The sequence below is a fragment of the Daphnia pulicaria genome, chromosome 8 (assembly GCF_021234035.1).
Source record: "Daphnia pulicaria isolate SC F1-1A chromosome 8, SC_F0-13Bv2, whole genome shotgun sequence".
Lineage (NCBI taxonomy): Eukaryota > Metazoa > Arthropoda > Branchiopoda > Diplostraca > Daphniidae > Daphnia > Daphnia pulicaria.
Window position 1 is genome coordinate 3,404,604 of NC_060920.1, and position 26,599 is coordinate 3,431,202.

Here is a 26,599-nt window from a genome sequence, read left to right on the forward strand (position 1 = left end):
GGATGTCTTCCGGAAACCAGTAGCGATTCCCACGGTCATTCAGTGCGTAAATGTGGTTCATGTTGTTACTCGGTTCGTTGACATATTTTTCATTGACGAATCTCGTCGCCTTGGGAATTTCTTTGTTCGAGTCGAGATCGTTTTCCACAATGCAGCGCAAGTAATGGTAACGATCCTTGCAAACGGTGCACACACGTCTAATGTCGTGTATGCAGTTGCGGACGGTGAAAGCATTCGCCCACCACTCGATGCTGAACTCCATCAGTTGAAGAGCAACTTGCAGACGTTGGTAAGAATTCACGGGATGTCGTGTTATCAGATCGAAGGCTCTTGTGTTGGTCATTTCGGGTTCTGTCAATGGACGAATTTCAGTTGGAGGCTGCGCCTGACAAACGAATGGTTGGCAATTTGACGTGGTACACGGAGGATGCGTCGGACAGGGTCTGCAAGTCTGAGCTGGACTATTGGGGCAAGGCAAAGCGGCTATGGGCGGACAAGTTGGTGGGGATGTACAAGGTGGCAAATTGCTTGGTGGTGCTGGGCAGCTGGTTGCTGGAGCCGGTGGCAGGCAAATTATTTCGGTTTCTACACCAGTTGGAATGCAGAAATTATAATAAACAATCAGTCCTGTAGCCGTCATCAAAATGAAACCGATGAAAACAAAAAGGAGAAAAAACCACTTCTGACGGGACATGCATGAGCAGTTGCTTGCCCTGCCGTTTGCTAGAGACGCCATTTTTATTGAGTTTAAATGCGTGTACTTTTCAGTAGCAGCCAATGCCCTTAAGTAGACTCGGAGGTTCGAGAGTGACATTGGCACTAGAGTTGCCGTTGCGATTCGACAAATTATACGTTAAAAATCGGACTTCCTGTCAAATTAATTTTGATTTTCCATATTTGCTTAATTATTCCGACCTTGTTCAACCATTAATTTATTGATTTGAGCAACATATAGTTTTATATCTTCAAATTATAAGCAAGTGGTTGTTGCGTTACGAGTTGTGTGTTGTTACGGATTCGAACGCCAGGGGGCAGAATTGCCCGGCTGAAAATCCTGCAATAACTCGGCAATAACTTAACCGCCATAAAATGTTCTAGCTTTGGGAACGAGGTTTTTTAAAATGGATCCTAATACTTGGATTTTGTAGAACCAGCCTAAATATTTTTTGCAAACACTTGAAATCAATCCAAATATAATTAAGATAGAAAAGCAAGCTTATCAGCTCGCCGCGAAGGGATAATCGTAAGCCAGTTGAAAACTGTCTTAAATGAAAAATTCAGGGCCTATTGTTAACTCGGACTTATTCACAGTTCACACTTTTCTTTACAGACTTTTTGGTCTTAAAACGGTATTTTTCTGTCACAGTTCAATATCCTTGCAAGTTATTAACGTTTAGTTTGCTTAACTCTTATTTTCCAATTTTTACACATAAAGTTCAATAATTGAATTTAAAAATAACCATCTTTTAGTCAAATAACTGCAAAACATAAATGCAAATCTGGTTGTTGCGTCATGGATGGGACATCAAAGATTGCGTCATCACGGCGATACTACGGACATCTGGTGGTGATTTGATTGGGCGGAATATATTCGTAAAATTATTTTACTCATGTTTAACCATCCATTACGAATATATTTCAATAAAAATTATTCGACGAGAAGGATGAATTTTAAACTTAACACTTTAAATAAATGACACTTACATATGTAGTGGAAAGTGAAATTTAAACCTAAGGTGAAAAGTTGTAGTCGCCACCGCCAGATGTCACTAGTCGTTAAGCAATTATTTTAACAGTTTTTCATTAATTACAGAAGAACTAATTAAGTAAATGAAATTATTTTTGTTCTGGTCGCACCGCATATTTTTTGTCTAATTTTTAAGACCAAAAAGTCTGAAATGTGTCGTAAAAAGCCCGAGCTATGGAGCGTTACATACATACATACATACATACATACATACAGACAAAGTGACATGGCTTTTTTTTTTCTGCGTATGCGATTATTAGCTTCGCCCTTCGGGCTCGCAATAACTCAAATGTTCATGCACAATCAACGAGTGATAATTCCTTTCATATTACTTTTGAATATCAAGATGCATTCAAAAAAATAATCCACCAAGTTAAATTTATTTAAAAAAAAAAATTCGTGTACGAAGCAAGTCGTAGCATAATATACCATTATTAGCATACAGTATACCATCTTCTTAACTATATATATGCTGGAGTCCGCCGGTCCGCCCAGCAGTTGGCATTTCTCACGGGGTGCGCCGGTGCGGCATCGACGATTGCGACCACAACGGCCAGTAGGACACAAAACCTGAGCTGGAAAATTCATGGGGAAAAACAGAATATCGGTGGCATATGGAAACAAAAAAGATGGGCAATAAGCATCAAATAAAGCGTGTTATATAAGGTTAAATGTATTTAATTGTAGTCCATCTGCGACAGTACAGACACCAAAGGAATATATATTACGAGTCATGTCGGTTGAAGACAGGTTGAAGAATGATGTCCATTCAGCCTCAGTCAAAGGCTTTTATAGCCAATTTACATTGGTGTGAGCCAAAATGAAATGGAATTGAGAAGTTTGCTGGAAAAAGTTTCTTCGTAACTGGGTGAACTGTGAAGCAAATCCATAAGTTTTCACAATCAAGAGGCCAAAGGCAGACATGGTGCGTCATTACGAAAAGGTAAACAAGGCTCTGATTCCTATAATGGGAAACTTTTTTCGACTTTTTTATGTGCATGATGCTGGAAGTATAAATCGTATAAATGTATTTCTATAGCAATAATCTCGTGGCCGCTTTCTCGGTGATGCAGAATTTCGGTGCGTGTTTCGTTGTTTGGCATCAGTTTTGAATTGCTGCTTCAACGCGACAAAGCAGAGCATCACTCACCTTCTTATCTCGTACAGGAATAATTCAATTTGACGATTAAAGAGCATCAATCGATTCGTCGTTTATTTTTATACAAACATTCAATCATCAAAATAGATACCTACACAAATGTTGCACCTTTGAGACGCGGAGAATCATTTAAAACTTTTGAATTTAAAGGGTTGTAGCGTTGTACAGTCGAAGGGAAAGGAAGAAACAATTAAAATTATCCGCGAAATTTTTCGCCACTTCCAAATTCCCCGAATCGTCCGCCTTCGAATCGCCCGCCTTCAAACCGCGGGATGCCCCTGTCCAAACAAAAGTACGTATCTTCCTTTTCTCCCACAAAAAAAAAACAAACAAAAAAACAGCTGACCGTTTTCTTACCCCTATATTTATTAACTATAGGCCTGAAAATGCAAATAATAATTGAGATAGGCTAACGAGTATTGTATTAGGTATCAAAATGCAAAATGCCCAATGGGGCAGCAGAACACCTTTGTCGTAATGTAAATAAATTTGTGTTTTATTTCTTTAAATGATTTGAAAATTTAATCACAATAGCAGTTATACAGATATGATTGAAAATGTTGTACCAATTTTCTGACTGAAATGGCGAAATACAGATCATTGAATCATAGTATTTTATGGTACAAAGGAACATCAAGAATAATATAAATAACAATTAATATTTTTCTCGAGATTTAATAACCACCGCCGTAACCCCCGTATCCTTGGTTATATCCGCCGTACCCCTGATTGTATCCGCTGTATCCGTATCCTTGGTTTTCGTACCCTCCGTATCCTTGGTTATCATAGCCTCCATGCTGTTGACCTGTTGATCACGATATCGAAACCATCATGATCCATCGTTGAACGTTTAAATCATTCATTAATAGTTTACCGTAGCCTCCACCTCCTAGGAGTCCACTGAAGAGGCCGCGTCGTTGGCGATTCTCATGGGAGGCGCCATCGACGACGATTGCGGCCACAACGGCCAGCAGGACGCAAAGACTCAGACTCTGGAATGTCATGGGGAAAATCAAAAGTTCAGCGTCATGCGACACAAATGATTCAAGAATGAAACAGACAAACAACGACTAATCTATATACAATTCCGTTATGATATTTAAGTGTTGGATATAGCTAATATTTAGCTTACCAGGGTAGTACAATTCATGTTGGTTGGTTGGTTGCAGACTTTGTCGACTGATGTCCACTCCGGTCTCAGCTAAAAGCTTTTATACTTTGCGGACCAAAGCAGCAGTGTGGTGGCGGATGACAAAATATATAACTAATCAGAGAATAACATGGTGCGGGTGCCGCAATTTGCTGCAGCGCGGGATTGCCAACGAAGACACAAAATGTAACAATGCATCGGAAGAGAAAGTTCCTTATTCTTCTACACACTGAAGTCAATCCAGTATTGACAACCAAGAACCCAAAAACAGCATTTATTACATAATCTAACGTTTGCCTGAATTACGGTAATCAGACCCCGATGACGCAATACGTATGTACACCTGAATTTCTCACTTTTTCTCAAATTTCTTTTCAGTTCAGAAACCAAACGGATTTCTCACTTGTGCAGACAATGTAAAAAGAAAACTAAATGACGTCAACTTGGGTTTGGGTTAACCAAATCAGATTGCGCCATTTATTTGCAATTTTGTTGCGTGTATAATGTCGGCAGTTGTTAAAACGAAATCAAACCATAAAAATGGACAAACGAATATTTTCCTTCTCCGCCATTAACAGAAAAGGTTGGCTGTTTGTTTGTGCTCAATGAACTTCGATGAACTTATTGTTGTTATTATTGTCGAAAAAGCATTTTGGGTAATCCCACAATTGGACTCTGCGCCAAACCGCATAATCCAGTTGACTCAAGACATTCCTTCACTAAACTTACCACGCAACATGTGAAACGTAACCAAAATTCACTTGCTGTTTCGGCTTCAATGTCGCGCAGTATTTGTTACATAATAGCTTACATACAGTATTATGTAGTGAACTGGCATGACATTTTATTGGCGTTCATACGAACACAGCATAGTCAAAGCTAGCCTTTATGTCTGTCGGGAAAATACTACGTAATGATCAATCGTACGTTTGCCTCTGACGGCATCAGCGGTAAGACGACCCTCATCGGGAAACTGGCTAGCTGCCAATCAGCTTACGCGGAACTGTTGGCCGAAGCCGACGTTTCGCAAACCAAACAAAAAAAAGGACCTAAGTAAAGGAAAACCGCGATACAGTACAATTAAAATACCCCTTCCTCCCCACCTAAAAAAAAAAAAAAAAAACAAAACAAAAAAACAATTACTCTTTTTTATGTGCTTAGTATGTCTTTATGTCTTTTGTCTTATTCTTCATCTTTCCCCTTAAATCTTTCCCTTCATCCTTTTTTTCTTCTTCATCTTTTTCGTCATCTTCTTCTTTCATAAATTGGGTCGGATATTGGTAGTTTCATCCGACAAAACTTTAAATTCGACACCCATTTGATGCACCTTCGACATATGGCAACTAGATTTCGACTGGTGCGAGAATACGTCGACACAGTGTATGCTTAAGTACTTCGACAATTAGTTTTTAAGTTTAGGTTAAGGTAGTTAAGGTTAGGTTAGATTAGGTTAGGTCGAAGTATATGCGCTATATATCTGTTGTCGAAATATTTTCGCACCATTGTGGAAATATAGTTGCTAGCTGTTGAAGGCGCGTTAAATGGGTGTCGAATTTAAGTTTTGTTGGATGAACATTGTCAATATCACGGCCCGATTTCTTTTCTTTTTGTTTTACTTTCACCTTCTTTCTCATTTCCTTATCTTCCTTATCTTCCTTCGTGTCAATGAATGGAGTGTGGATTTGAAGAATATGTACGAAGTTGTGTGTGCGTGATTTGTTTGAATGTCTGAATAAAATTTCTTAAACCAAAACTATAGCTATCATCATTTGTTTGTCTTTTTATTATTTAACATTTTTGGCAAGTAATATACTCACTCAACAGTAATATAAGGCATTTCACATTGAACATAATTAAATTCGTTTTCTACTTTGGTGTGCCTGTTATAAATTTCAGATAAACAGAATAGACGACGATTGGGTGAGGGAAATGAAATGTTCAAACGACTTTGACAAAAATATTAAAGATTATAAGAAGATCCATCAATTAAATAAGTAAATTCCGATAAAGATAAACTCAGAAATTAATAAGCCAAATGCAACTCCCAACTTGCAAACCAACTTTCATTAACTTGTTCTTCTTCATTTTCAAATTTTTCACTCTCGTGTGATTTAGCAGACGAACCAACAGGAACCAATAGGAAATTAGGAACCCTCTATCTTTTACACAACGACCAGCCAAAAAGCAGAGGATATTAAAACAAAAATTAAATATTTCTGTAAAATAATTTATTATAAGTTTAATTGGAGGCGAAGGTTGGATAAATCACCCGGCACCACACCAATTGTGCGCAGCCAATTTATTCTGTGTTTGAAGCGAAATATTTCTAGTAATAGTAGGAAAAAAATAAAAAATGACTAGGGCCCCCCGCTAATCGCTATTATTATTTTAAATTTAGCAAACGGAAAGAATTTATTTATTTGCAATAGTTTCCCCTTTTCATCTTCTTCTGTATTATAGTGTCATCTCTGAATCCCAGATGGTATTGTAAAGTAACTCCCAAAAGCAACACTAGATAGAGCTTTTGACAATTCTCGTCGTCTGCTTATTGCTTTTTATATTGTTCTCGTGGTTTGTCTTGCACAGTTGCACATGGCCTTTTCTTCTTCGTAGTTTCAGTTTTTTGCTTGTCAAGGTGCAGTTTTTACAGATTTTATAAGTATTTTCAAATGAAAAAAAAGGGAGCAAGGATGGAGGACCATGTTGAGGACAAGAAAAAGGCCCACCGGGAACGCCGTGCTGGTACATAACTTTTCGGATTACAGTATTTGAAGATTAAAACATTTAACGATGGTAAAAATTTGTAGGGCGCAAAGCGGACAAGAAAAAAGTCAAGGATCCGCACGTTCAAGAAATGGATGCCCGTCAGCGTAACCCCAAGGCTTTTGCTATCCAGTCAGTAGCCAAGGCTCAGAAACATTTTCACAGGTAAATCGCTTGGTTCATCAAAGATCAATCAAGGCTTGCATGAAGTCTCTTTCAGAGCCGGCAATATTTTTGTTCCCTCGTTGTTAACAATTTCAATTTTTTTCAGGGCCCAAGATTTGGAAACGAAAAAGCAGCATATTCCATTAGTAGACAGGACTCCATTAGAACCCCCACCGATCATGGTAGCCATTGCTGGCCCACCCAAAGTTGGAAAAACCACTCTACTCCAAGCTCTAATAAAAAACTTTACACGACAGAATATCACATCCATGCAGGGGCCCGTAACCATCGTCACGGGTAATGCGTTATCCGTTAATTTTTTACAATATTGAATCTAAAACTTATTATTTTTCTTGAAAAATCTAGGTAAAAAACGAAGGGTGACTTTTATGGAATGCAATAACGACATCAACTCAATGATAGACATCGCGAAAGTGGCTGACCTTGTTCTGCTTTTGACTGATGCTTCGTTTGGCTTTGAAATGGAAATTTTTGAATTTCTCAACATCTGTCAGGTAAGATTTACTGAAGCATACTCCTCGTGTTCAAAATTTATGATCTCGAACGATTACCAGGTGCATGGATTCCCCCGAGTAATGGGCGTTCTGACTCATCTGGACATGTTCAAGAATAACAAACAACTGAAAAAAACTAAAAAAGTTTTGAAGCACAGATTTTGAACAGAAGTTTACCAGGGAGCAAAATTGTTTTACCTTTCTGGTCAACTCCACGGAACCTACCCTAAAAACGAGATCAAGAACCTCGGCCGCTTTATCTCGGTCATGAAATTCCTACCTCTGTTGTGGAGATCGACTCATCCTTACGTCTTGGTGGACCGATTGGAAGACATGACACCTCCCAGTCGATTACACGAGAATCCCAAATACAATCGGGACATCTGCCTTTACGGTTTCGTGCGTGGTGTCCACTTGAGAAAACACTGCCCCATCCACATCCCAGGCTGTGGTGATTTCCGCCTTAAAGATGTTTCTTTTCTTCCCGATCCTTGCCCTTTACCGGATAAATTGAAAAAACGTTCGCTTGTCGAAAAAGAGAAGCTGATCTATGCCCCCATGTCTGGGGTGGGCGGTATCATCTACGACAAGGATTCCATCTACATTGAGCTTGGCGGCAGTCACTCGCACTCCAAACAGGATGGCCCTACAAATCCTAAATCAGAGATGATCTCGTCGCTGATGAAGTTGCAAAGGACGCTGGATGTACAGATGTCTGAATCAAAAGTAGAAGGACCTACTCTGACTCAGGCGGAAATTTTGGCTGCCCGATTTTGGCTGCCCGATTCCATTAAGAAACCCGTTCGGCTGCCCAGCTGACACCAAGGCCGTCATTGAATGCTCGTCTGACTCGGACTGTTCCGGCCGGGCCAAGTGCTGCTCCAACGGATGCAGTTCCACCTACACCTCCCCCGAAGGTCCGTTTAATTGGAAATTATTTAAAGTTAATCGAATTAAATTTAATCCAATTAAATGGAATTTTTTTTAAATTAACAAAACAGAAAACAGTTCCGGCCCGTTGATGATGTCCATCTCTCTGCCCGTCTGCACCCTGAAGGGCGACTATGCCCGGGAGCAGAGCCAGGGCGAGTTCAGCTGGTGCGTAGACACGACCGGCCAGCCCATCGACGACTCCTTCACCCGCGGATCGGTCCGCTGCTCGCCTAACGGGACCGTCCTGGAGCAACGGGCCCTGGGTCCCATCTGCCCCGACCCGAGCGTCCAGCCAACCGCCTGCCGGGACGAGTGCCTCCACGTCCGCTGCCCGTTCATCCCGGACGCCATCTGCGTGGCCGATCCTTGCGACGACTGCAAGGTGGCCTTCATCGACGAACAGGGCCAGCGGCTTGAGTGCACCGATCGCTGCAGCTAGCCGGCCGAGACGGGCCTTTGTTGGGCCCTTTTCCCCCGCTACTTTTACAACGTTTCTTCCCGATCCTGCGAGGAATTCATTTCCGGCGGATGCGAAGGCAACGAAAATAATTTCGAATCCGTCCAGGAGTGCAGCCAACACTGCGAGAAACCAGGTAGGAAATTCAATTGACTTTAATTCATTTAACTTAATTCACAATTTTTTTTGTTTCATTAAAAAATTTTGTTTTATTATTTTTAATAGTGAACGTGTGTGAATTGCCCAAGGAGCCGGGCATGTGCCGGGCGAATTTCCCTCGCTGGGCTTATAATCCGGAGACTCAGCTGTGCGAGAAATTCTCGTTCGGCGGATGCGGAGGCAACGCCAACAACTTTCACAGTTACCAGCAGTGCGCCAGCCGCTGCCCGGACTTGGTCCTCTGCCCGCAGCAGTCGCCGATGCTGGGCGAGATCAAGTCGTGCAGCCGTAACGAGGCCTGCGCCGGACAGACGTGCGCCAACCATCCGGAAGCTGCTTGCTCCGTCGATCCCTGCACCTGTCAGGCCGTCTTTGTCGGCGCAGACGGACAGGCCGTCAAGTGCCTGGCTCAAGTCGAGCCGGCCGTCCTCCAAGCCGAGCCCCGCCACGCCTTCCACGACGTCCAGCCGGAAGTCAAAGAGTCGACGACAACAACAACCACGACAACAACTACCACCACCAGCCCAACAACCACCACAACAACAACGACGGAAGCCCCAACAACAACGACGACAACTACAAAAACAGTGGGTCTATCTCCTGCCCAGCAGCGCGGTAAATCGCTGGCCCATCCGCACTACACCCGGTGCCAGAAGATGCGGCAGACGCAACTGAAGGAAGGCGGTGGCGGCCAGAGCGGCGAATTGATTCCGGAATGCGACCACCTGGGCCGGTTCCAGCCGATCCAGTGCCTGCCGGCCAAGTCCAACAGCGGCCAAGTCAGCTGCTGGTGCGTCGACGAAGCCGGAAATCAGGTGGCCAACACCACCCAGTTCCTCCCCGGAGACATGCCGTAAGTGTCCAGCAACAACAACCAAATTATGACGAAATTTTTAAAAAATTTGGTCCGTCCGATCAGGTCTGGTGCCAGTGATGGTCGTGGCGATGACCCTGGGATTCCCGGCCATGGACCACGCCCAGGAGCAAATGGAGAAGGAAGTGCGTCAGCAGGTGGGCGAGATCCTCAACGGCCTGTCGGCCCGCACCATGGAGTCGACCCTCCAGGTCAAATCCCGTCAGGACGGAACGGTCCTGACCTTCACGCTGGTCGGCGACAACAAGATCGACGTCGCCTCCCACCTCGAGGATATGGTACCATCTTTTCTAATTCATTTCAAAATGATTTGATTAATATGATTGGCAATAATCATTTGGGTGACAGGTGAAATCGGGCCACTTTGCGCTGGAAATGGACGGGCACACGATGCCCTCCGACAGCACGTCGTCGAAATTCTACCACAAACTCGACTCGACTCATCTCAGAGTGGCCGCCACTAAAGAGGAGAGCAGCGACCTGCTGTACCGCAGCCTGGAAACGCGGGAAATTCTGGCCCAGGCCCTGGACATCGAGGCCCCTTACCTGGCCATTATTGTCGTTTTGTCGGTGCTGGCCAGCATTCTGGTTTGCGGGTTCATCATCGGACTGGTCCTCCATCGCCGCCGCACCACCGGCACCTACCCGAAAGATTCCAGCTCGACGCTGGCCTCGCCGCCCAAGCTCAGCAAAGGCGGCTCCGACAAGTCGGACGTCGTGCCCAGGGGTTTCCCGCGCGTCGGAATCAATCCGTCCGACGTCGTCCAGATGCCCCAGCTCTCGCCCACCGTGCCCAGGAGCAAACGACAGACCCGCAACGCCGAGGCTTGGTGAAACAATTCAATTTAATAAACCCCCGTGAAATTCAAAAAATTGAATTTTATTTTTCAAAAAAGACTCGGAAGAAAGTCGAGCTATGCTCGAGTGTGAAAAAACACCACCAGATATAAATTTTTGTGTACTAATCTTTGAATAAAAAAACAAAACAATGTAAATAACTTTGATATCCCAATGATATAAAATACGAAACAAAACAAAAAAAGAAAATGAAAATTCTAACAAACGCAAACGATTGGAGACTTATTATTTTTGATACTTTTTATTTCTGATTTATGTTTCTTCTTTAAAAAGTGATTTGTCTTTTTATTCCCGGAGCGAATTCCGTTTTTCCCCCTTTGTGTGTGGGTGTGATTGTATAGGGCATTATACCTATTGATGACCTATATAACAATTTTAGGCTGGTCTCTATTTATATATATACAAGGGATTGAAAATCTGAATTTCCTCCGGCTGCTGTCCATCTCTTTTTTTGTTTGTTTTATTTTGTAACGAAAGAGAGAGACGTCTTATACAACTACATGCGGTGATGCATTCAAAAATTCAGCATGAAACAATACATGTGAAATAGATAATAACCTAAGAATTAATTGGCACCTCGACTGATGGGCGCACCTTTTTTCATGAGATACATGCAGACACGTTTTCTTGATCGAATATTCAAACTCAGAATAGAGAATTAGCTTGTGACAAGAAGGCGAGACAAATATATTGAACCGAAATACAAATTCAAAGAATATTGTCGCGTACAGTTTAACACAATCGTCGATCAACGAGACGATTCTGGGAAACGACGATAAGGGGACGACTGTACTTAGATGATGATGATGACATAAGGTCACCTTGGGTTCCCCTACAGTTAAGACGACCCCCTAGTAGACGTAAGGTTGAGTCGAGTTGGGACCTGTCTGGTGTGTGGGTCTCTGTTAATTGGTGTTGGGCACTGTCGTCCGTTTTCGTGTGTTGGGAGTGACGGCAGTGCATGTGCTTTGGTGGAGGCTGGGCTCGTGCAATCACGGAGCCAGCTCCGTCAAACTACACCACTGGTCGGCCACAGCAACGTGAAGCCCGCACTGAACCGCCCGTGACAATATTGTCTCATCAAATAGCATAAAAATCCACTTGGTTTCTTTGGAGAAAAGAAAAAAGAGTTTAGATGCGCATTGGTTCTTAGATGTTTAGTCTTATTACAGGAGCAGTTGTATGGAGTGCACAAGGTCAGTCTTATTAACGTCAAAACAGCATTTTTTTCAGAAAATGGATATGTACAATGTTCAGGAGAAAAGTTCTGGACGCCAAAACATCTGATGTCTTATGGGCTAATGTGTAGACAAATGCGATCACTCTTTTCAATTATTTCTTCTAAATTCTGTAGCAATATTCAAAAGAATGACAAGATAATTTAGCAGTAGCACAGATGAAACGATGTAAAACAAAACAACAAATGTTACCTTTTCTTGTCCTTTTTCTCGCTTTCACCGTTGGCTTTAACAAATTTTCTAAGTTCATTGAATTGGTCGGTTGGTAAATTGAAAACGTTATTCTCGACAATGTAGGCAGGCGACCAATTATCGCCAATAAGTTTATTGTCATAGTCTGATGAGCTTTTCTCCACGGCGGAGTTGAAACCATCATCTCCTTCAACCCTTTGGTTAGCCAAATCGGCCAAATCAATGTTTTTGACAAGCCTTTCTCCTTTTTGATGCTGAAAAATAAAATCGAATCACAAATTGAACTCGACAATGTACACGTGAAAGGCAAGATATCAAAAATCGACTTACTTGATTTCTGATAAATTTCAGAAAGTCACCGAATTGGTCGGCTGATAAATCGAAAAAGTTATCCTCGACAATAAAGGGCCTATTATCGCCAACTTTATTGTCATAGTCTGATAAGATTTTCTCCATCGCGGAATTGGCACCAGCAGGCAAAAAAGGATGCGGGAACCAATTCAAAGGAGCTCCGTCAACTCCCAGCGACAAAAATAAACAGCAGATGACCAAAACCGAAATCCTATCATTTGTTAACATGAAATTATCAATAAAATTCTTTGCCTTGTACTAAATCAAAAAAATAAAGTAACAAAAAACCTCACCTAATGAGAATCATGTTGCAGACTGTATGATGTGCTGCTGATATGTTATAAGTAAAACGTTGTGGTAGTGTTGACTGATGAGTAGTGACTACAGCAGAGTTTCGCTGCTCCTTTTATCCTAGCCAAACTCCCAGTAACTGGATGTACCCATCATCATTAGAGGGGGCGGGTCCCTTGGAGTTCTTAATCTATAGGCTTTAACTAGTGCATTTAGCCTATAGTTGGCTAATATGCTTTTATTTTAACTATTGATGGCCTTCATCATAGCTACAGCTTTTGGGCACCTTTTTTCGGAAACAATTTATCTATCCTATGATAGCTCTCAATTATAATAGTGCTGGCATTCATTAATAATCCCTTTGGCCGTGACTTTGGAAGAACGGTATTTTAAAAATGATTGTTGATTAAAGCTTTATAATCATCCATTGGCGAGAAATGAATTTTCAATTTGATTCATAAAACCTTGTCACATTTCTCCGGGATTTCTCATTTCACACCTGCGTTAGCGAAGCATTTTCTAGATGAGGTAGTTTATATTATTACAATTCCTTCGATTCGAAATGTAGTCGGTCAATTATAACTTGAACCTTTAGCGTGAGATCATGCTTGTTGATAAGATCCAAAATTTGGACGACGCGCTCTCCAACTGCGCTCTCTAATTGGTTGTTGCTGCACGAGTGAATCCTCCATGGGCGTTGTCCATGCGCGTGTCGTAGACGATTTTCAGGAGGTTAGGAACGTCCAAATTTCGGAAAATGGCAATGCAATTTGGATTCACATCTTTTCCAAATTCCAGCAGAAACCGAATGATGCCTCAAGTGAAAACAACCCAAAAGCCCAGTACGGTGGATCTACAACCCAATCAAAAAATGTAGAACAATGGGAAAAATCCCGCCCGATTCAAAAAATACCCCCCCCCCCCCCCGCACCATCATCAGTGGCCCAGTAAAGACGGAAGAAGAACTCGTCGTCATTTCCAGTCCCATTGAGGAAAAATCTCTCCCTGGCAACAGACTTTTACTCACCAATAACCAAGGTGGCGATTATGGGCGGATTGTTGGTAGCGGGGGATCAAACATCTATCGCATTGAAACAGAATACGAAATCGTCGTGAGTACAAGAGGATCAGTCGACGGCACCTATTCACTGATGATATCCGGAAATAATGAGGAGATGTGAAAAGCGGCCGCCGACGACATCATACGTGGATTAACGGTCGTTACAAATTGTTCAAACTTGCAACTGTTGAAAAGGATTAAAAACTTCAGGCTATACGAGGTTGGAAAAAAGTACTACGTAATGATCAATCGTACGTTTGCCTCTGACGGCATCAGCGGTAAGACGACCCTCATCGGGAGACTGGCTAGCTGCCAATCGGCTTACGTGGAATTGTTAGCCGAAATCGACGTTTCGCAAACCAAACAAAAAAAAAGGACCTAAGTAAAGGAAAACCTCGATACAATTAAAATGCCCCTTCCCCCCCTCCTCACCCAAAAAAAAACAAAACAAAACAAAAAAACAATTACTCTTTTTTATGTGCTTATTGTGTCTTTATGTCTTTTGTCTTATTCTTCATCTTTCCCCTTAAATCTTTCCCTTCATCCTTTTTTTCTTATTCATCTGTTTCGTCATCTTCTTCTTTCATAAATTGGGTCGGATATTGGTAGTTTCATCCGACAAAACTTTAAATTCGACACCCATTTGAAACTGGGACAGACGCTAGGGGTTCTACGCAGGATACTCGTAAGAACCACCTAGCGGCTGTCCGAGTTTCCGTGCAGGATACTGTACCTTCGACATATGGCAACTATATTTCGACTGGTGCGAGAATACGTCGACACAGTGTATATGCTTAACTACTTCGACAATTAGTTTTTAAGTTTAGGTTAAGGTAGTTAAGGTTAGGTTAGATTAGGTTAGGTCGAACTATATACGCTATATATCAGTTGTCGAAATATTTTCGCACCATTGTGGAAATATAGTTGAGCTAGCTGTTGAAGGCGCGTTAAATGGGTGTCGAATTTAAGTTTTGTTGGATCAACATTGTCAATATCACGACCCGATTTCTTTTCTTTTGGTTTCACCTTCTTTCTCATTTCCTTATTTTCATTAGCTTCCTTCGTGTGAATGAATGGAGTGTGGATTTGAAGAATGTGTGTCAATTTGTGTGTGCGTGATTTGTTTGAATGTCTGAATAAAATTCTTAAACCAAAACTATACCATCAACATCATTTGTTTTTCTTTTTAATATTTAACATTTTTAGCAAGTAATACTCACTCAACACTAATAGGTATAAGGCATTTCACATTGAACATAATTAAATTCGTTTTCTACTTTTGGGTGTCTGTTATAAATTTCAGACAAACAGAATAAACGACGATTGGGAGAGGGTATTGAAATGTTCAAATGGCTTTGGATGACGATATTGTTTCGCGCAGTTGACCAGGTGACCAGGTCAGTCGCCTCCTTAATTGGAGGTGGCTGATGGCACTTCTTCTGCTAGTATCTCGTCAATTTCGACAAGTTTTCAATTTTACCATCTGAAATTGGAGAGGAGTGCATCAGGATAGGGTATCGCTTTTTGTGAATAAATAATTCAATTTTCTTTCCCTTTACCGGTATGTGGGTTCAATAAATATTTTTCAAAATTCAAAACGGATAAATTCTCATTATCTAAAGTTAAAAAAACGGTTTAAGATAAGACGGGCTATAAATTAAAGATAAGACGGGGTATAAATTAATCATTAGATGTGGGCAGAGAAAATATGTAATTTTTTTTTACCTTTTCACACAATATTTTCTTTTTCAAAAGGAGTGTCCTGTACGCCGTCACGAAAAAAATTTCGAATAAAATTAAATCCGATCCTAATAAACTCAGAAATCATTAGCTAAAATGCAAGCCAACTTTCTTTTACTGGTTCTTCGCTTCACTTTCAAATATTTCACCCGCGTGTGATTTAGCAGACGAACCAACAGGATCAAATAGGAAGCCGTCTATCAATCTTTTACACAACAACCAGCCCAAAAGCGGAGAATAATTAAAAAATCAAACTGAAAAACAATTTTGCAAAATAATTTATTATGTTCAAACATTCTTCTTTTGGCAAAATTTAAAGAATGGTAATAAAAGTCATGATGGTACCAATCATGAAGCACCAAATGATGGCACTTTTAATAAGTATTGACTAAATCATTGATGATGGTTTGTTGCGGACGCAATGACCGGCTCTGTAATAAACGGAATGGAATCGTTTGTTTCATCATTTGTATCATCAATAACAACTGAGTTATGTTCGTGAGTATTTTCCTTGTCCTGTTTTACAACGACTTTAAAGAAGAAGAAAAAGAGTATGCTAAAAATGCGGCAAAATTGGCAGCTTCAAGCATCGATAACGCCGCTTCGATTGCTGTAAATACATGAGACTATTAGTACAAACAACGTAGTAGCTGGTAGTAATTAAACAAATATTGCGTATACTCACTTTTCCACGTAATAATTGGCGACTCAAAATTGAAGAAATTAAAAACGCTGATGAAAAGTCTTTTGGATGCAAATGAAGTAAAATAGGGCACAATATTTGTTCTGAAAAAAAAATAAATAAATAAAGAAATTGAAAAAATATCAAAGGAATTTTTACCATAAACTTTGGCCATTTCGAGTCCAGATAAGTAGCTACTGAGACCAACAATGAGAATGTTGAACCAGAACAATCCCGCAGTAAACGTCAACATGTTCAGAATTAGAAATATCCAAAAGGTTGCGTCGCCCGTCTTAAATCACAAGATAAATGGTGATGAATTTTTCAAATTGAAATTGAGGCAAAATGAATTGATTACATCACGTCGCAGGACTTCCGCGAGTTCCAGAATGGCCATTAAAATTGTCAACAGCACCTGGGATGAGACAAAGGCCTGATAAATCAGCCCACCAATTAAGCGCAGCCGATTTCTGTTATTGAATGAAGCGAAGAATTTCTAGAAAATCAGTAAAAGATAACTAAAAAATGACAAATGAGTAATACTTGGTTAAGTCGAATTGAATGAACTGCAGTTGGTCGCAGAAGAGCGAGAATGTAATCAAATGCCACTTATTGCCGATATTTTGGACCTTTAGTAAAACCTCCTCGCCACCGCCAATAGAGTTGGCTAACGTCCGAAGTTGCCAATTCGCTGAAATTGTAAAAAAAAAAAATGGACGTGAACTAGTAACAGTTTTTTCATGGCGGCTTACGGAGTTTCGCCCGTTTCAGTTTTAGTTTTAATTTTTCCCATTTAAATTTTCGTCAGTTCCGTTAAGAATTGGATTACACAATTCCTTCGTTATCAGGTAATCTTTCAATTTTTATTTCACCTCGATAGTCATTGTAGTTAATTTATGATTGATTTTTAAGTAAAAGGCATTTTATTTTCAAAGACTATATATCCTACCCCGAGGAAAGAGAACCCCGCGCCACCCCTTTGTCCCCTCTTAGTTTCTTCCTTCGTCTCTTCTTTCCATTCTTCCCTTGAGGCAGGAAATGGCGATATCTTTTTGTAAACACGGCTGGGACGTTTACAAAAAAATTAATAATAAATAAACTACAATGACCATCGAGGGTAAATAAAACTTTTTTAAGTTTTATTTTCACTGCTCTCTGGAATTGTCATGGCGCAAAAAATGAACATCTGTTGAGTCAGTTTTAGCTGTTCCTTTAATAATCGATTGATAGAATATTGATCAACATCTCGATCGATTATTAAATGAACAGCTTAAACTGACTCAACAGCTGTTCGTCTGCTTTTTTTGGGGCCTTAATTAGGCTTCTCCTACCAAAGATGGCTGAACAGCCAAATTTGGGAAGCAGGAGCCTAATACAACTTTAACCTTAAATATCTCGCGAAATAAATTTTTTTGAGGTAACAACCCTCTCGAAAAAATGATCCCCGTAAAAAATTACCATAGCCTAGTTAAAAACAAAACATCTTTATTTTCCGTGCGTGTACCCCATTACTACATCGGACAAGATTTACAATTACAAAAGAACTGTGTGAAATTTTCTCTTGTATTTTTGAAAGTTCATTTGGGATCCTTTTTATGTTTCGGAATTATGTGTGATTTCATTTCAATTAATTTTTACGATAGATGCATTTGTCATTCATTGCAATTGATTTGAAAATTCTTATTTAATCTTAAGTGGGATCTGTTCAAGTAAAATTCACTTAGTACTATCGCAACAGTGTAGGGACTGTGAACAACTATTGTAGTTGAAATAGGACTGCGAAAAACCTTTTTCAATTACTACAACACTTTTCGATTCAATTACTACTGTGATTAACCTTTTACAATTGGTATAGGATTTGAATACTTGTTACAATTCAATTAGCACTGCGTGCAAGCTTTTACAATTAGATGGACTAAGAACAAGCTTTAGCATTTCAATAGGACTGCGAACAACTTTTACCATTACAGTTTGTAATTTTCCCTTCTATTTTTTGGTTCATTAGGGATTTCCCGCCTTTAGTAGATCCATGTGACACTTCATTGGATTTGATTTATAGCTATATAGTCTGGAGCAAGATTATTCATCTCCTAACATATTTCATGATAGAAATGTTTCAATATTCTTCATCCTAGAAATCATCAGATTCTTTGTCTACATACCTGTTTTCTGTTTCCGTATTCCTACCTAAAGAAAGAAATTTGAGTTTTGCAATTCTTTTTTTAGTAGACAATTATTATTACTTTGTTGTCGACCATCTCGCTGACACATCCCCTCCAAGTGGTCATCCCAGTCCGCCATTGTGAAGATATTTATGCAGTACTCCACTTGAGGTCTTCTTCGCGGACTTCTTATTCCACGACGTTTTCCACGTTGATATCCCTTACCATGGGGACGAGGTAAAGGGTTTTTGGTAATTGTTAACATAAGGAAATAGTTATTAAGAGTTGAAAGGCAAAAAATTAGGTGTATAAGATTACAGTAATTGTTGTCCCAGAAGCTGGACCCACAATAACCATTATTAACTCCTGGCTTCGTCCCCTTTTGTGATACAAGTGTAATACTTTTGCTGGCACTCACGGAGACGTGGATATAGCTGCACCAGCTTTCCATGCACGCTTTCCTTATTGTCTAAATAATTTAGCACGATATTATTTCGCCAACGAGGCCGTTTGCTTCTAGAACCTCCCAATAAAAGAATTCTGGAGCGTAGTAGGGTTCGTCGGAAGAAAAATCGTGTCGAATATGGTACAAGAAGAAATCCCTGTTTTCCTTATCGTTTTTCTCTATGAAAAACATGTTTCATGAATTAGAATTTCCGAATTTCCCCTGTACGAATTGCGACAACTTTAATTAAATTTAGTTACTAGAAATAGTGGTCTTAGCAGATTTCTTCGTCATTTTCCCACTACGTATTTCCTTCTTCACAGTCGAGTATTTCTCCCCCCCCCCCCATAATTTGTTTTTGGTGGCGATTACGATCTTCTAGAAGGTCCTGGCCTTGAGGACGTTGATCGGGTAGACGGACCTGGCCTAGGTGACAGGGATCGTCTAAACGGTCCCGGATTTGGTGATCCCGCACATGGAGACGGGCTTGATGAAGATGCCTTTGATTTTCCTGGCCGATGGTGGGGAATTTATCCTTCTTGACAAATTTACTCGCGAATACGGGGAATATCATTAAAAAAAATAATTCATGTTATTGTCCGTTCCGTAATTGATGAGTTTTTTTTACTTGGCGTAGGTTCCGCAAATAGTGCCCCTCGTCCGCGTGTTCTATTTAGAGATGGCCCCGACGAATTACCTAACGTACTGTGATGACCGCGGGCCCTACCTACAGATGGCATCGCCTGGACTCTAGGATCAGGGTCAAATAAGATAGATTGGCCACGGGTGGGGTAATTTAGAAGCGGGGCTATATCCTCTTCGGGGGTGGTACGCAGGATAGGTTGTTTCCTCTATTTCTGCGAAATACAATTTCTACCGAAAATCGAAATCAATTTCACAACAATTTTCATTTTACAGACAACAACGCGTGAAATCAATTTTCTTTTTAAACAATGTTTACAACATCAAACGGCAAAATTCTTTTTCTAAATCTTTTGTTGGCTATATTTCACTATTTTTATCTGGGTTACCAGAAAGGCATGGTTTGAGCTTCTCGCCCTTCATTTTCCTCCCAACCCGACCAGCCCAAATTTCTCCTGCGGTACTGCCAGGGTACTGCAAGAGAAATTTCTCGTGGCTTGTAGTAAAATTGTATTTAAAATTTCACGTAATTCTTTTGCATTCTACCTATACAACCTAACTACAAATGTAACAAATTTCTAGATAATGGTCCCTATTTGCTGTTCCAACCGCTAAAAATTTACACGCCTTTTATACCAACGTTCTTGGTTTCTTCATTTCGTTTTTTCAAACGCTTACTCTGACGAGTACTTTCCTCATTTTTACGTTTGGATTTTTCTGTACTGGTTGGTGGCTCACCATCGTCACAGTCACTGATCAGTTGAACCTTTAGTTTCATCCAATTTCGTCTTTTTTTCTCGTTCATGGTTTCTCTTCTTTCCGGTGTCATTCCTGCGGTGATTCCAAAAGAAGTAAAACAAGCCTTTTTTTCTTCCCTGTACCAATGTTCCAGTGTTACTATGAGGAGTGAAGAATGACTTGAATTGGATAATTTGTTTTGCGCTTCAACGGCGTTGGTAGTTTTTGGACAAATTGCCCAATCTGCATATTAGATCTCAAGATATTAGCGACTCCAACAGCTAAAAAATAAATTTTGTTAGCGGTTGGAACAGCAAATAGATTCAAGTATCTAAGAATATTTATATTATATCGCCTTGTTATTAGCGACTCCAACAGCTAATAAATTAATTTTGTTAGCGTTTGGAACAGCAAATAGGGACCAGAATTGGTTTGTTGTAAGGCTTTACTTCCCTTTTGGATGTTGGAACTATCTAATCGGAAATTATTTTTACGTTTAAATCAAACTTATCGGCCAACTTAACAAAACGACTAAAGCAGGGCCTATGATGATGGCACGTCTCCATCGGCATGTGAAAGCAGCGTTAAGTAGCAAAATGCTTTGTGCTTAAGTTACTCATTGTCGGAAAATTTTGTATATTCTTCGAGAGACGTGCAAAAACTATAAGATAGGGAAAACTTGGAATTTGAATTGTGTGGTTATTCACAATGCTGATTACTTTAAAAACGTAAGGCACAATTCAATGAAAAAACTAAGCTAACTCAAATATATTTTTATATTCTCAGGGGAAGTCTTTCTATTTCTTAGAGAGTGGAATAAAGGGATAGATTATTACCACTGGGATTTCTATCACACAATGTCTTTTCTGGAACAACAAATAAAACAGAGAACGTAACTGCTATAAAAATTGTTTATTGAAATTATAAATGGTACTTGTACAGCAATTTTTTTTACGTTGCAGTAGGTTTACCAATCTCTCATCAGCAAAGGTACTACATATTGATTTAGTAAAAGATCTGCTGCGAATGAAATGGAGAATGATGAGTAAGTGGAAAATGTTGACAAAGAGTATGTATTATTACATTCAAACGATTACTAATTATAGACAGCGAATCCTCTTTGAACATCGAAGATTCTCTACAAATTTCAGGTACACATACATGTGTTTCAATGTTCTCAATTTACACCGTTTAATTATATTGACTGTTTAATGAAATTTCCAATTACGATATTATATACAGGTTCCATGAATGTATCTTGTAGTAAAGATGTATTGACAACGAAACAAATATTGACCTCCATGGCTTCAAGTCAAAGCTAGAAATCTGTCAAATATCCTTTTGAATCAGATACCTCAACCGAAATTCGACCTCAACTGTTTCTCAAAACATCGACACCCACTCTTTCAACTGTATCATAGTGTAATTTTTTATATTACTACATTTGCAAATTTATCTTCCTAGTTATTCGTGCAAAGCGCAAAATGAAATTAGAAGAATCTCGAGCAGAAAAAGATAAATGTCGATGCTGGTATCACAGTTGATTAATAAGAAACCAATCATAAACAAAATCATAATGTGATTGAGAAAAAAGAATAACTCGATGAAGTGACGAAGGAATGGAGAAATGATTGCAAAGTTTTGGCCGATAAAGGTATAAATGCTTTGAAATGATCAATTCATATACACGTTTAGGTACAATAATCTTCTCATTTATAGTTTCTAAGATCAGTAAGAGCATAAAGAACGATGTACGATTACAAATGGAACAATTATTATATGAAGCAGGGAAAAAAGAGAAGAAAAAGTCCAAGATTAAAAGAAGAAAGAAGAGGACAGGTTGAACCAAGCTTAATCATTCTTTGGAATTAGAAATTGAGAACGATGTACGATTACAAATGGAACAATTATTATATGAAGCAGGGAAAAAAGAGAAGAAAAAGTCCAAGATTAAAAGAAGAAAGAAGAGGACAGGTTGAACCAAGCTTAATCATTCTTTGGAATTAGAATGGAACCAATTGTATTACGTTACTCGGCGTTATCAAAATCAATAATAAAGATCATTTCGAGCAATTCTTCCGATGCCATTAATCTTCCTCCTCAGAAATTCTACCGGTTTCTTTGACAATGCCCCTCTGCCATGGCACTGCACCTTCATTTGAAAAGTATATTTTAAACTTATTGCGAATATTTTTGGCGACAGTTGTGTAGTTCACTCCTGTTCCTGGCCACAAGTCACTTCACAAAGATGTAATGATAAGATTAATTGTTTTATGCGTTGCTTTCCTTAAAAATATTTACCGAAACATTGGTGTTATTGTATTGTCCGTCCTCCAGGCCCCTTCGATTAAAATTCTCTTTGCATCAAAATGATCTGGTAGCTTTTGATTATCCAAGTAGAAGCGGCTATCTTCGCGAATCAGCATATTGTGCAAGACAACGCCTGCCTTTATATAATTTTCAACACTTTGATTGCTTCCAGTCATGGGGGTGCGGAAAATGCGCAATTGATTGGTGAAATCCCGAAAGCATTTTAATTGTTCTTCTTTCTCGAGACAATCTATATATTGTGCAGTCCTATCTTTTCACCTTATATGGCTGAAATATATGGAAAATGTATTGAATTCTACCTGTAATTGAAGATTAGTTCTGCTTCAGTCAATGATCTTGCACTTCGTCCGGGATATGGCTTCATTATGTTGGTTTTCAATGGAAATGCATCATTCTAGATAAAAAGGCAAACATATTGATCAGTGTTGAGTATTACAATAGCACGTCAAAGTATCAAACATTACCATTACGAAAACGTAAGGTGATAAATTACTGAAGTAAATCAGTGTTGATAGTTCTTGAATACCCAAACAACCGTTATCGAGGTCGGAAGACCTCGATTCCGCAAACTGTGATGATGCAAATATACTCGCATCTCCCTCTCTACCATAAGCCCCGATATCGATATCAATTAAACAGTAATTTGCATGGAAAACGGTGAACATAACCTTTTGTAGTTGTACCAATTAGAGCCACCGTTGTCAGGGCATTGCATCGTGAAGTGCTTTCCATCTCCAGCCCCAACACAATTTGGGAAATACCAAATTTTTGATAAGTCATTCGATATTTGTTTCCACTTATTTGTATCTGGCAATTGTAAATAGGTAGGAGCAAGGATCTCATACACTATTCTCCATGTTTCTTTCACTATTTTAGATACTGTGTCCTATCCGGAATAGGAAAAAGATCGCATACAGTCTCCTGATGCGAGGAACCTCAGAGTCAATGCCAATCGTTGCTCTATTTTATTGATGAAATAATTACTAAAAAATTTCAGTTTAATGATTTGCAACATTAAAATCTTACCAACTGGAATAGCACGTCTGATTTGGTGTCTTTCTTGAATAATTTAGGGCCTACCATGACCAAAAATTTGTTGAACAAGGCTTGTTGTTGAACGAAAGAAGTTGAACATACGAGTAATTTTCCTGAATGTAAAGACGTATGCATACTCTTCTCTGACAGTAGAACCTTTTCCACAATCTACCTAAAAATGAGTAATATGAGGTTTTCAGATTGTTTGTGGTGATCTCTCAACTGAAATTATAATCCTACCAACAGGTCGAAGATTATTGGCTAACAACCTTCGTCGGTGACGTTTAAACAACAAGGACAACAAACATACAACCTTGGCCTTCCTACCCCACATTTCCAAAGTGTTTTGACGAATAATTCGTTCTCTTTCTTGATCGTTATTATCAAAATAATTAGAAACTTCTTCAACGGATGAATCACTTATGTTTTTTCACTGATGTCTGTTGAAGTTGATGAAGGAAACTGTTGACATGCTGTTGATATTGACAAGTACTCCAACTGACAAACACTACACTACATCTATTACAAGAAAAATTTTTGGTTTGAATTGACGTTAAAACCCAACTCTAACGTAAGTGCACAGTGTAGTGTGAACAGAGTACAAAGATTCTAACGTAAATTTTGGTTCGTAAAAAACTAAATGAAATTTACGTAAGAAAAACGTAAAACGAACACATAGAAAAGAGTTGTAGTGTGAACGAAGCTTTAGTTATTATTTTTGTTGAAAACAGTCGATGGCAGAACCTATCGCTAGAACTTTAAGTTCAAAAAGAAATTTACAGCAAAAAATACGAAGAATGAGTCGATATTTGATGCAACTCAGGGTTTCTCAAAAGCAGATGTTTTATGGCTCGATATAACAATAAAGCATATATTGGCAACTTTTTTAAAGAATGTTGTGGTTCTAAGGGCAAAAAAAAATTTTGCAAGAGAAATAACATTGTATAAAATCGAAGAAAGAAAATAGAACGGGACCAAGATGATAAAATAGCGTGTCGAGAGCAGGAAATTGGTCAAAGTGTAAGTCAAGCTGGACACGACCAGTTGAGACGCTAAGACCACCCAGAAGGAACTCATCGTTGAGAATGAGGAACTTTCTTGGTGGATTTGATCCTTCTTGGTGCCGGAGCGGGAGCTATGGATGGGCCATTACCAAATGTGAAATTCCTCGTAGGCCGACTGGGTCGTTCCGTTGGCGTCAGCGCCATCCAACCACTTCCAACTCAACCGGACTGTTTGGCGTTAAGCGGGTGGATGGGCTCTAGTCGGAATCACGCTAGAGAAGGGGAGAGCCACTGTAAAACTTCCTCCAATTTCAAGATGACGCCGTCGCCGCTGCCGACAGATGCCCTGGCAGAGTCGTGAAGCAAGGATAAACCGGACTGAGAGTGGACATGCCGTGCGAGCGTTCTCAGCTCTGACGAGCACCGCGTAGGACGTGGTGGGTTGCAAGTCTGTCAAAACGTGCCGATCCGCCAGCTCCATTTGGTCGGAATCGTCGGTCCAGCCCACGTTCAGATGTTGTCTTGATTTGAATTGGGGTCGCCACTGCTGAAAATTTCGACCGTGTAGCTCAGCAGAGACGAGGCGCCGATTCTTGAGCCATTCTGTCAGCCAACCGCCAAGGAGTTGGTCGTCTTTGTAGAGGAGCCGCAGCTGAGATGAAGAGCCGGACAGAGCCATTGGGTTGCTGGGGCTACGCGAGTAGGCGACGTTCGAGTTGCTCTGGCTGGCCATCGTAAGAGAGGCCGTCCAGTCCACCGTCTGATCTCCGAATTCAATCCAACAGGCTTACATTCTGACGTTGGTACTGTTTTTGCGAGTGCTCTGTGGCTTATAGGATTAGGGCCGTCATGACAGAGAAAGAAACTTTTAAGATTAGTTTCCATAATTTTAATAATTAATATCTCTGCTTCTCAGCCGACTATCGAAAAAATATGGAAACTATTTGAAGAGGTGGGCTATCTCATCACTTTGAAAAATCAGAATATGTATAGGTACAGCATTTGACGAGAAACTGCTGCACAAAAACAGCAAAAATTAAAATTCCGGCTACCCCCCCCCCCCTCTCACAGTTTTTTGTTAATATCTCCAAAACGACAAAAGCTAATCGATTGCGGTTTTCACCAATTGACTAAGCAAAACATTTTGAATTAAACTCATCTATTTATGTATTTACAACCCCTAGTGATGATTTCTTCAAAATAAAAAAAAAATGCCAAAATGGTCTATTTGAGTGGCGGATTGCTTGTAAATATTAGCTTAAAACCTCAAACCTACACTGACATATTGAGAAATTTACACGGAACAAAACTTACTTGCTAGTTCAATGCAAATTTCCGGAAGTTGACAAAAGAGCAAATTAGCAAAAATCTAACAAGTGAACATAATTGCTGGAAAATTTATAGTATAATAATCCACATCATTATCTTACGTTAGCTGCTGATATATGTCTTTCGAATTGTGTAAAATAAAAGTAACTGAAATGGATGTTTCTGACTCCTGAAAGCAACTGGAATAAAACTGGAATAAAACTGGTTTTGTCATGCACAAGAAATTATCTAGAACCAAAACATGTTATGTAAAAGTATACAATAGAAATTTTGGTTAGTTTGGGTTACCTGAATTCCAACACTTTTTTTAAAGTTTACTTGAGCTCTGCTGACTTGAACCTTCATCAGGCAGTTCTGTGGGCAATCTGATTGGATTTGACTAAAAGGTAGATCAACAAAATCTTCAAAAACTTGCTCAGATTTTGCAAAGTGCTTAGCAGCCTAAAAAAAGAATATTATGTTACGTAGGGGAAAGGAAATGCCAATGACATAAACCAATGAAGATAATGAATTACTTCTACGTTATCATTTCCATGGATTTTAAATTGGATTTCTGAATCAAGTGAAAGTAATTCACAA

The 26,599-nt window shown here is 39.7% G+C and overlaps 4 protein-coding genes across 4 annotated transcripts; 2 read left to right on the forward strand and 2 right to left on the reverse strand.

Annotated features, from left to right (window-relative positions):
* Positions 1-3,381: 3,381 nt before the first annotated feature.
* LOC124312520 (neuropeptide-like protein 31) lies at positions 3,382-4,120 on the reverse strand. Its single transcript, XM_046777053.1, has 3 exons — positions 4,039-4,120; positions 3,781-3,898; positions 3,382-3,711 (listed from the first exon to the last, which is right to left on the reverse strand). Exons 1-3 carry the CDS (start codon positions 4,054-4,056, stop codon positions 3,581-3,583), a joined length of 267 nt encoding a protein of 88 aa, XP_046633009.1. The 5' UTR covers positions 4,057-4,120; the 3' UTR covers positions 3,382-3,580.
* Positions 4,121-6,564: 2,444 nt separating this feature from the next.
* LOC124312390 (ribosome biogenesis protein BMS1 homolog) lies at positions 6,565-8,416 on the forward strand. Its single transcript, XM_046776896.1, is given in 5 exon segments — positions 6,565-6,798; positions 6,864-6,984; positions 7,091-7,281; positions 7,351-7,499; positions 7,560-8,416. Coding segments are annotated over 5 exon segments (1,293 nt in total). The 5' UTR covers positions 6,565-6,725; the 3' UTR covers positions 8,319-8,416.
* A 218-nt stretch (positions 8,417-8,634) lies between these two features.
* On the forward strand, positions 8,635-10,522 carry LOC124312405. Its single transcript, XM_046776912.1, has 4 exons — positions 8,635-9,025; positions 9,115-9,901; positions 9,968-10,200; positions 10,271-10,522. Exons 2-4 carry the CDS (start codon positions 9,147-9,149, stop codon positions 10,384-10,386), a joined length of 1,104 nt encoding a protein of 367 aa, XP_046632868.1. The 5' UTR covers positions 8,635-9,025; positions 9,115-9,146; the 3' UTR covers positions 10,387-10,522.
* Positions 10,523-15,915: 5,393 nt separating this feature from the next.
* LOC124312510 lies at positions 15,916-17,013 on the reverse strand. Its single transcript, XM_046777042.1, has 5 exons — positions 16,878-17,013; positions 16,693-16,804; positions 16,494-16,626; positions 16,338-16,438; positions 15,916-16,278 (listed from the first exon to the last, which is right to left on the reverse strand). Exons 2-5 carry the CDS (start codon positions 16,729-16,731, stop codon positions 16,174-16,176), a joined length of 378 nt encoding a protein of 125 aa, XP_046632998.1. The 5' UTR covers positions 16,732-16,804; positions 16,878-17,013; the 3' UTR covers positions 15,916-16,173.
* Positions 17,014-26,599: the final 9,586 nt, after the last annotated feature.

Coding starts and splice junctions, on each gene's coding strand:
- LOC124312520 (XM_046777053.1), bottom strand. Junction 3,712..3,780: donor CCTAGGAGGTGGAGGCTACG/GTAAACTATTAA, acceptor CGTGATCAACAG/GTCAACAGCATGGAGGCTAT.
- LOC124312405 (XM_046776912.1), top strand. CDS start 9,147: ATGTGCCGGGCGAATTTCCCTCGCTGGGCTTATAATCCGGAGACTCAG. Junction 9,902..9,967: donor TTCCTCCCCGGAGACATGCC/GTAAGTGTCCAG, acceptor CCGTCCGATCAG/GTCTGGTGCCAGTGATGGTC. Junction 10,201..10,270: donor CCTCCCACCTCGAGGATATG/GTACCATCTTTT, acceptor TTTGGGTGACAG/GTGAAATCGGGCCACTTTGC.
- LOC124312510 (XM_046777042.1), bottom strand. CDS start 16,731: ATGGCCATTCTGGAACTCGCGGAAGTCCTGCGACGTGAT. Junction 16,627..16,692: donor CGGAAGTCCTGCGACGTGAT/GTAATCAATTCA, acceptor TTGTGATTTAAG/ACGGGCGACGCAACCTTTTG. Junction 16,439..16,493: donor CGAAATGGCCAAAGTTTATG/GTAAAAATTCCT, acceptor TTTTTTTTTCAG/AACAAATATTGTGCCCTATT.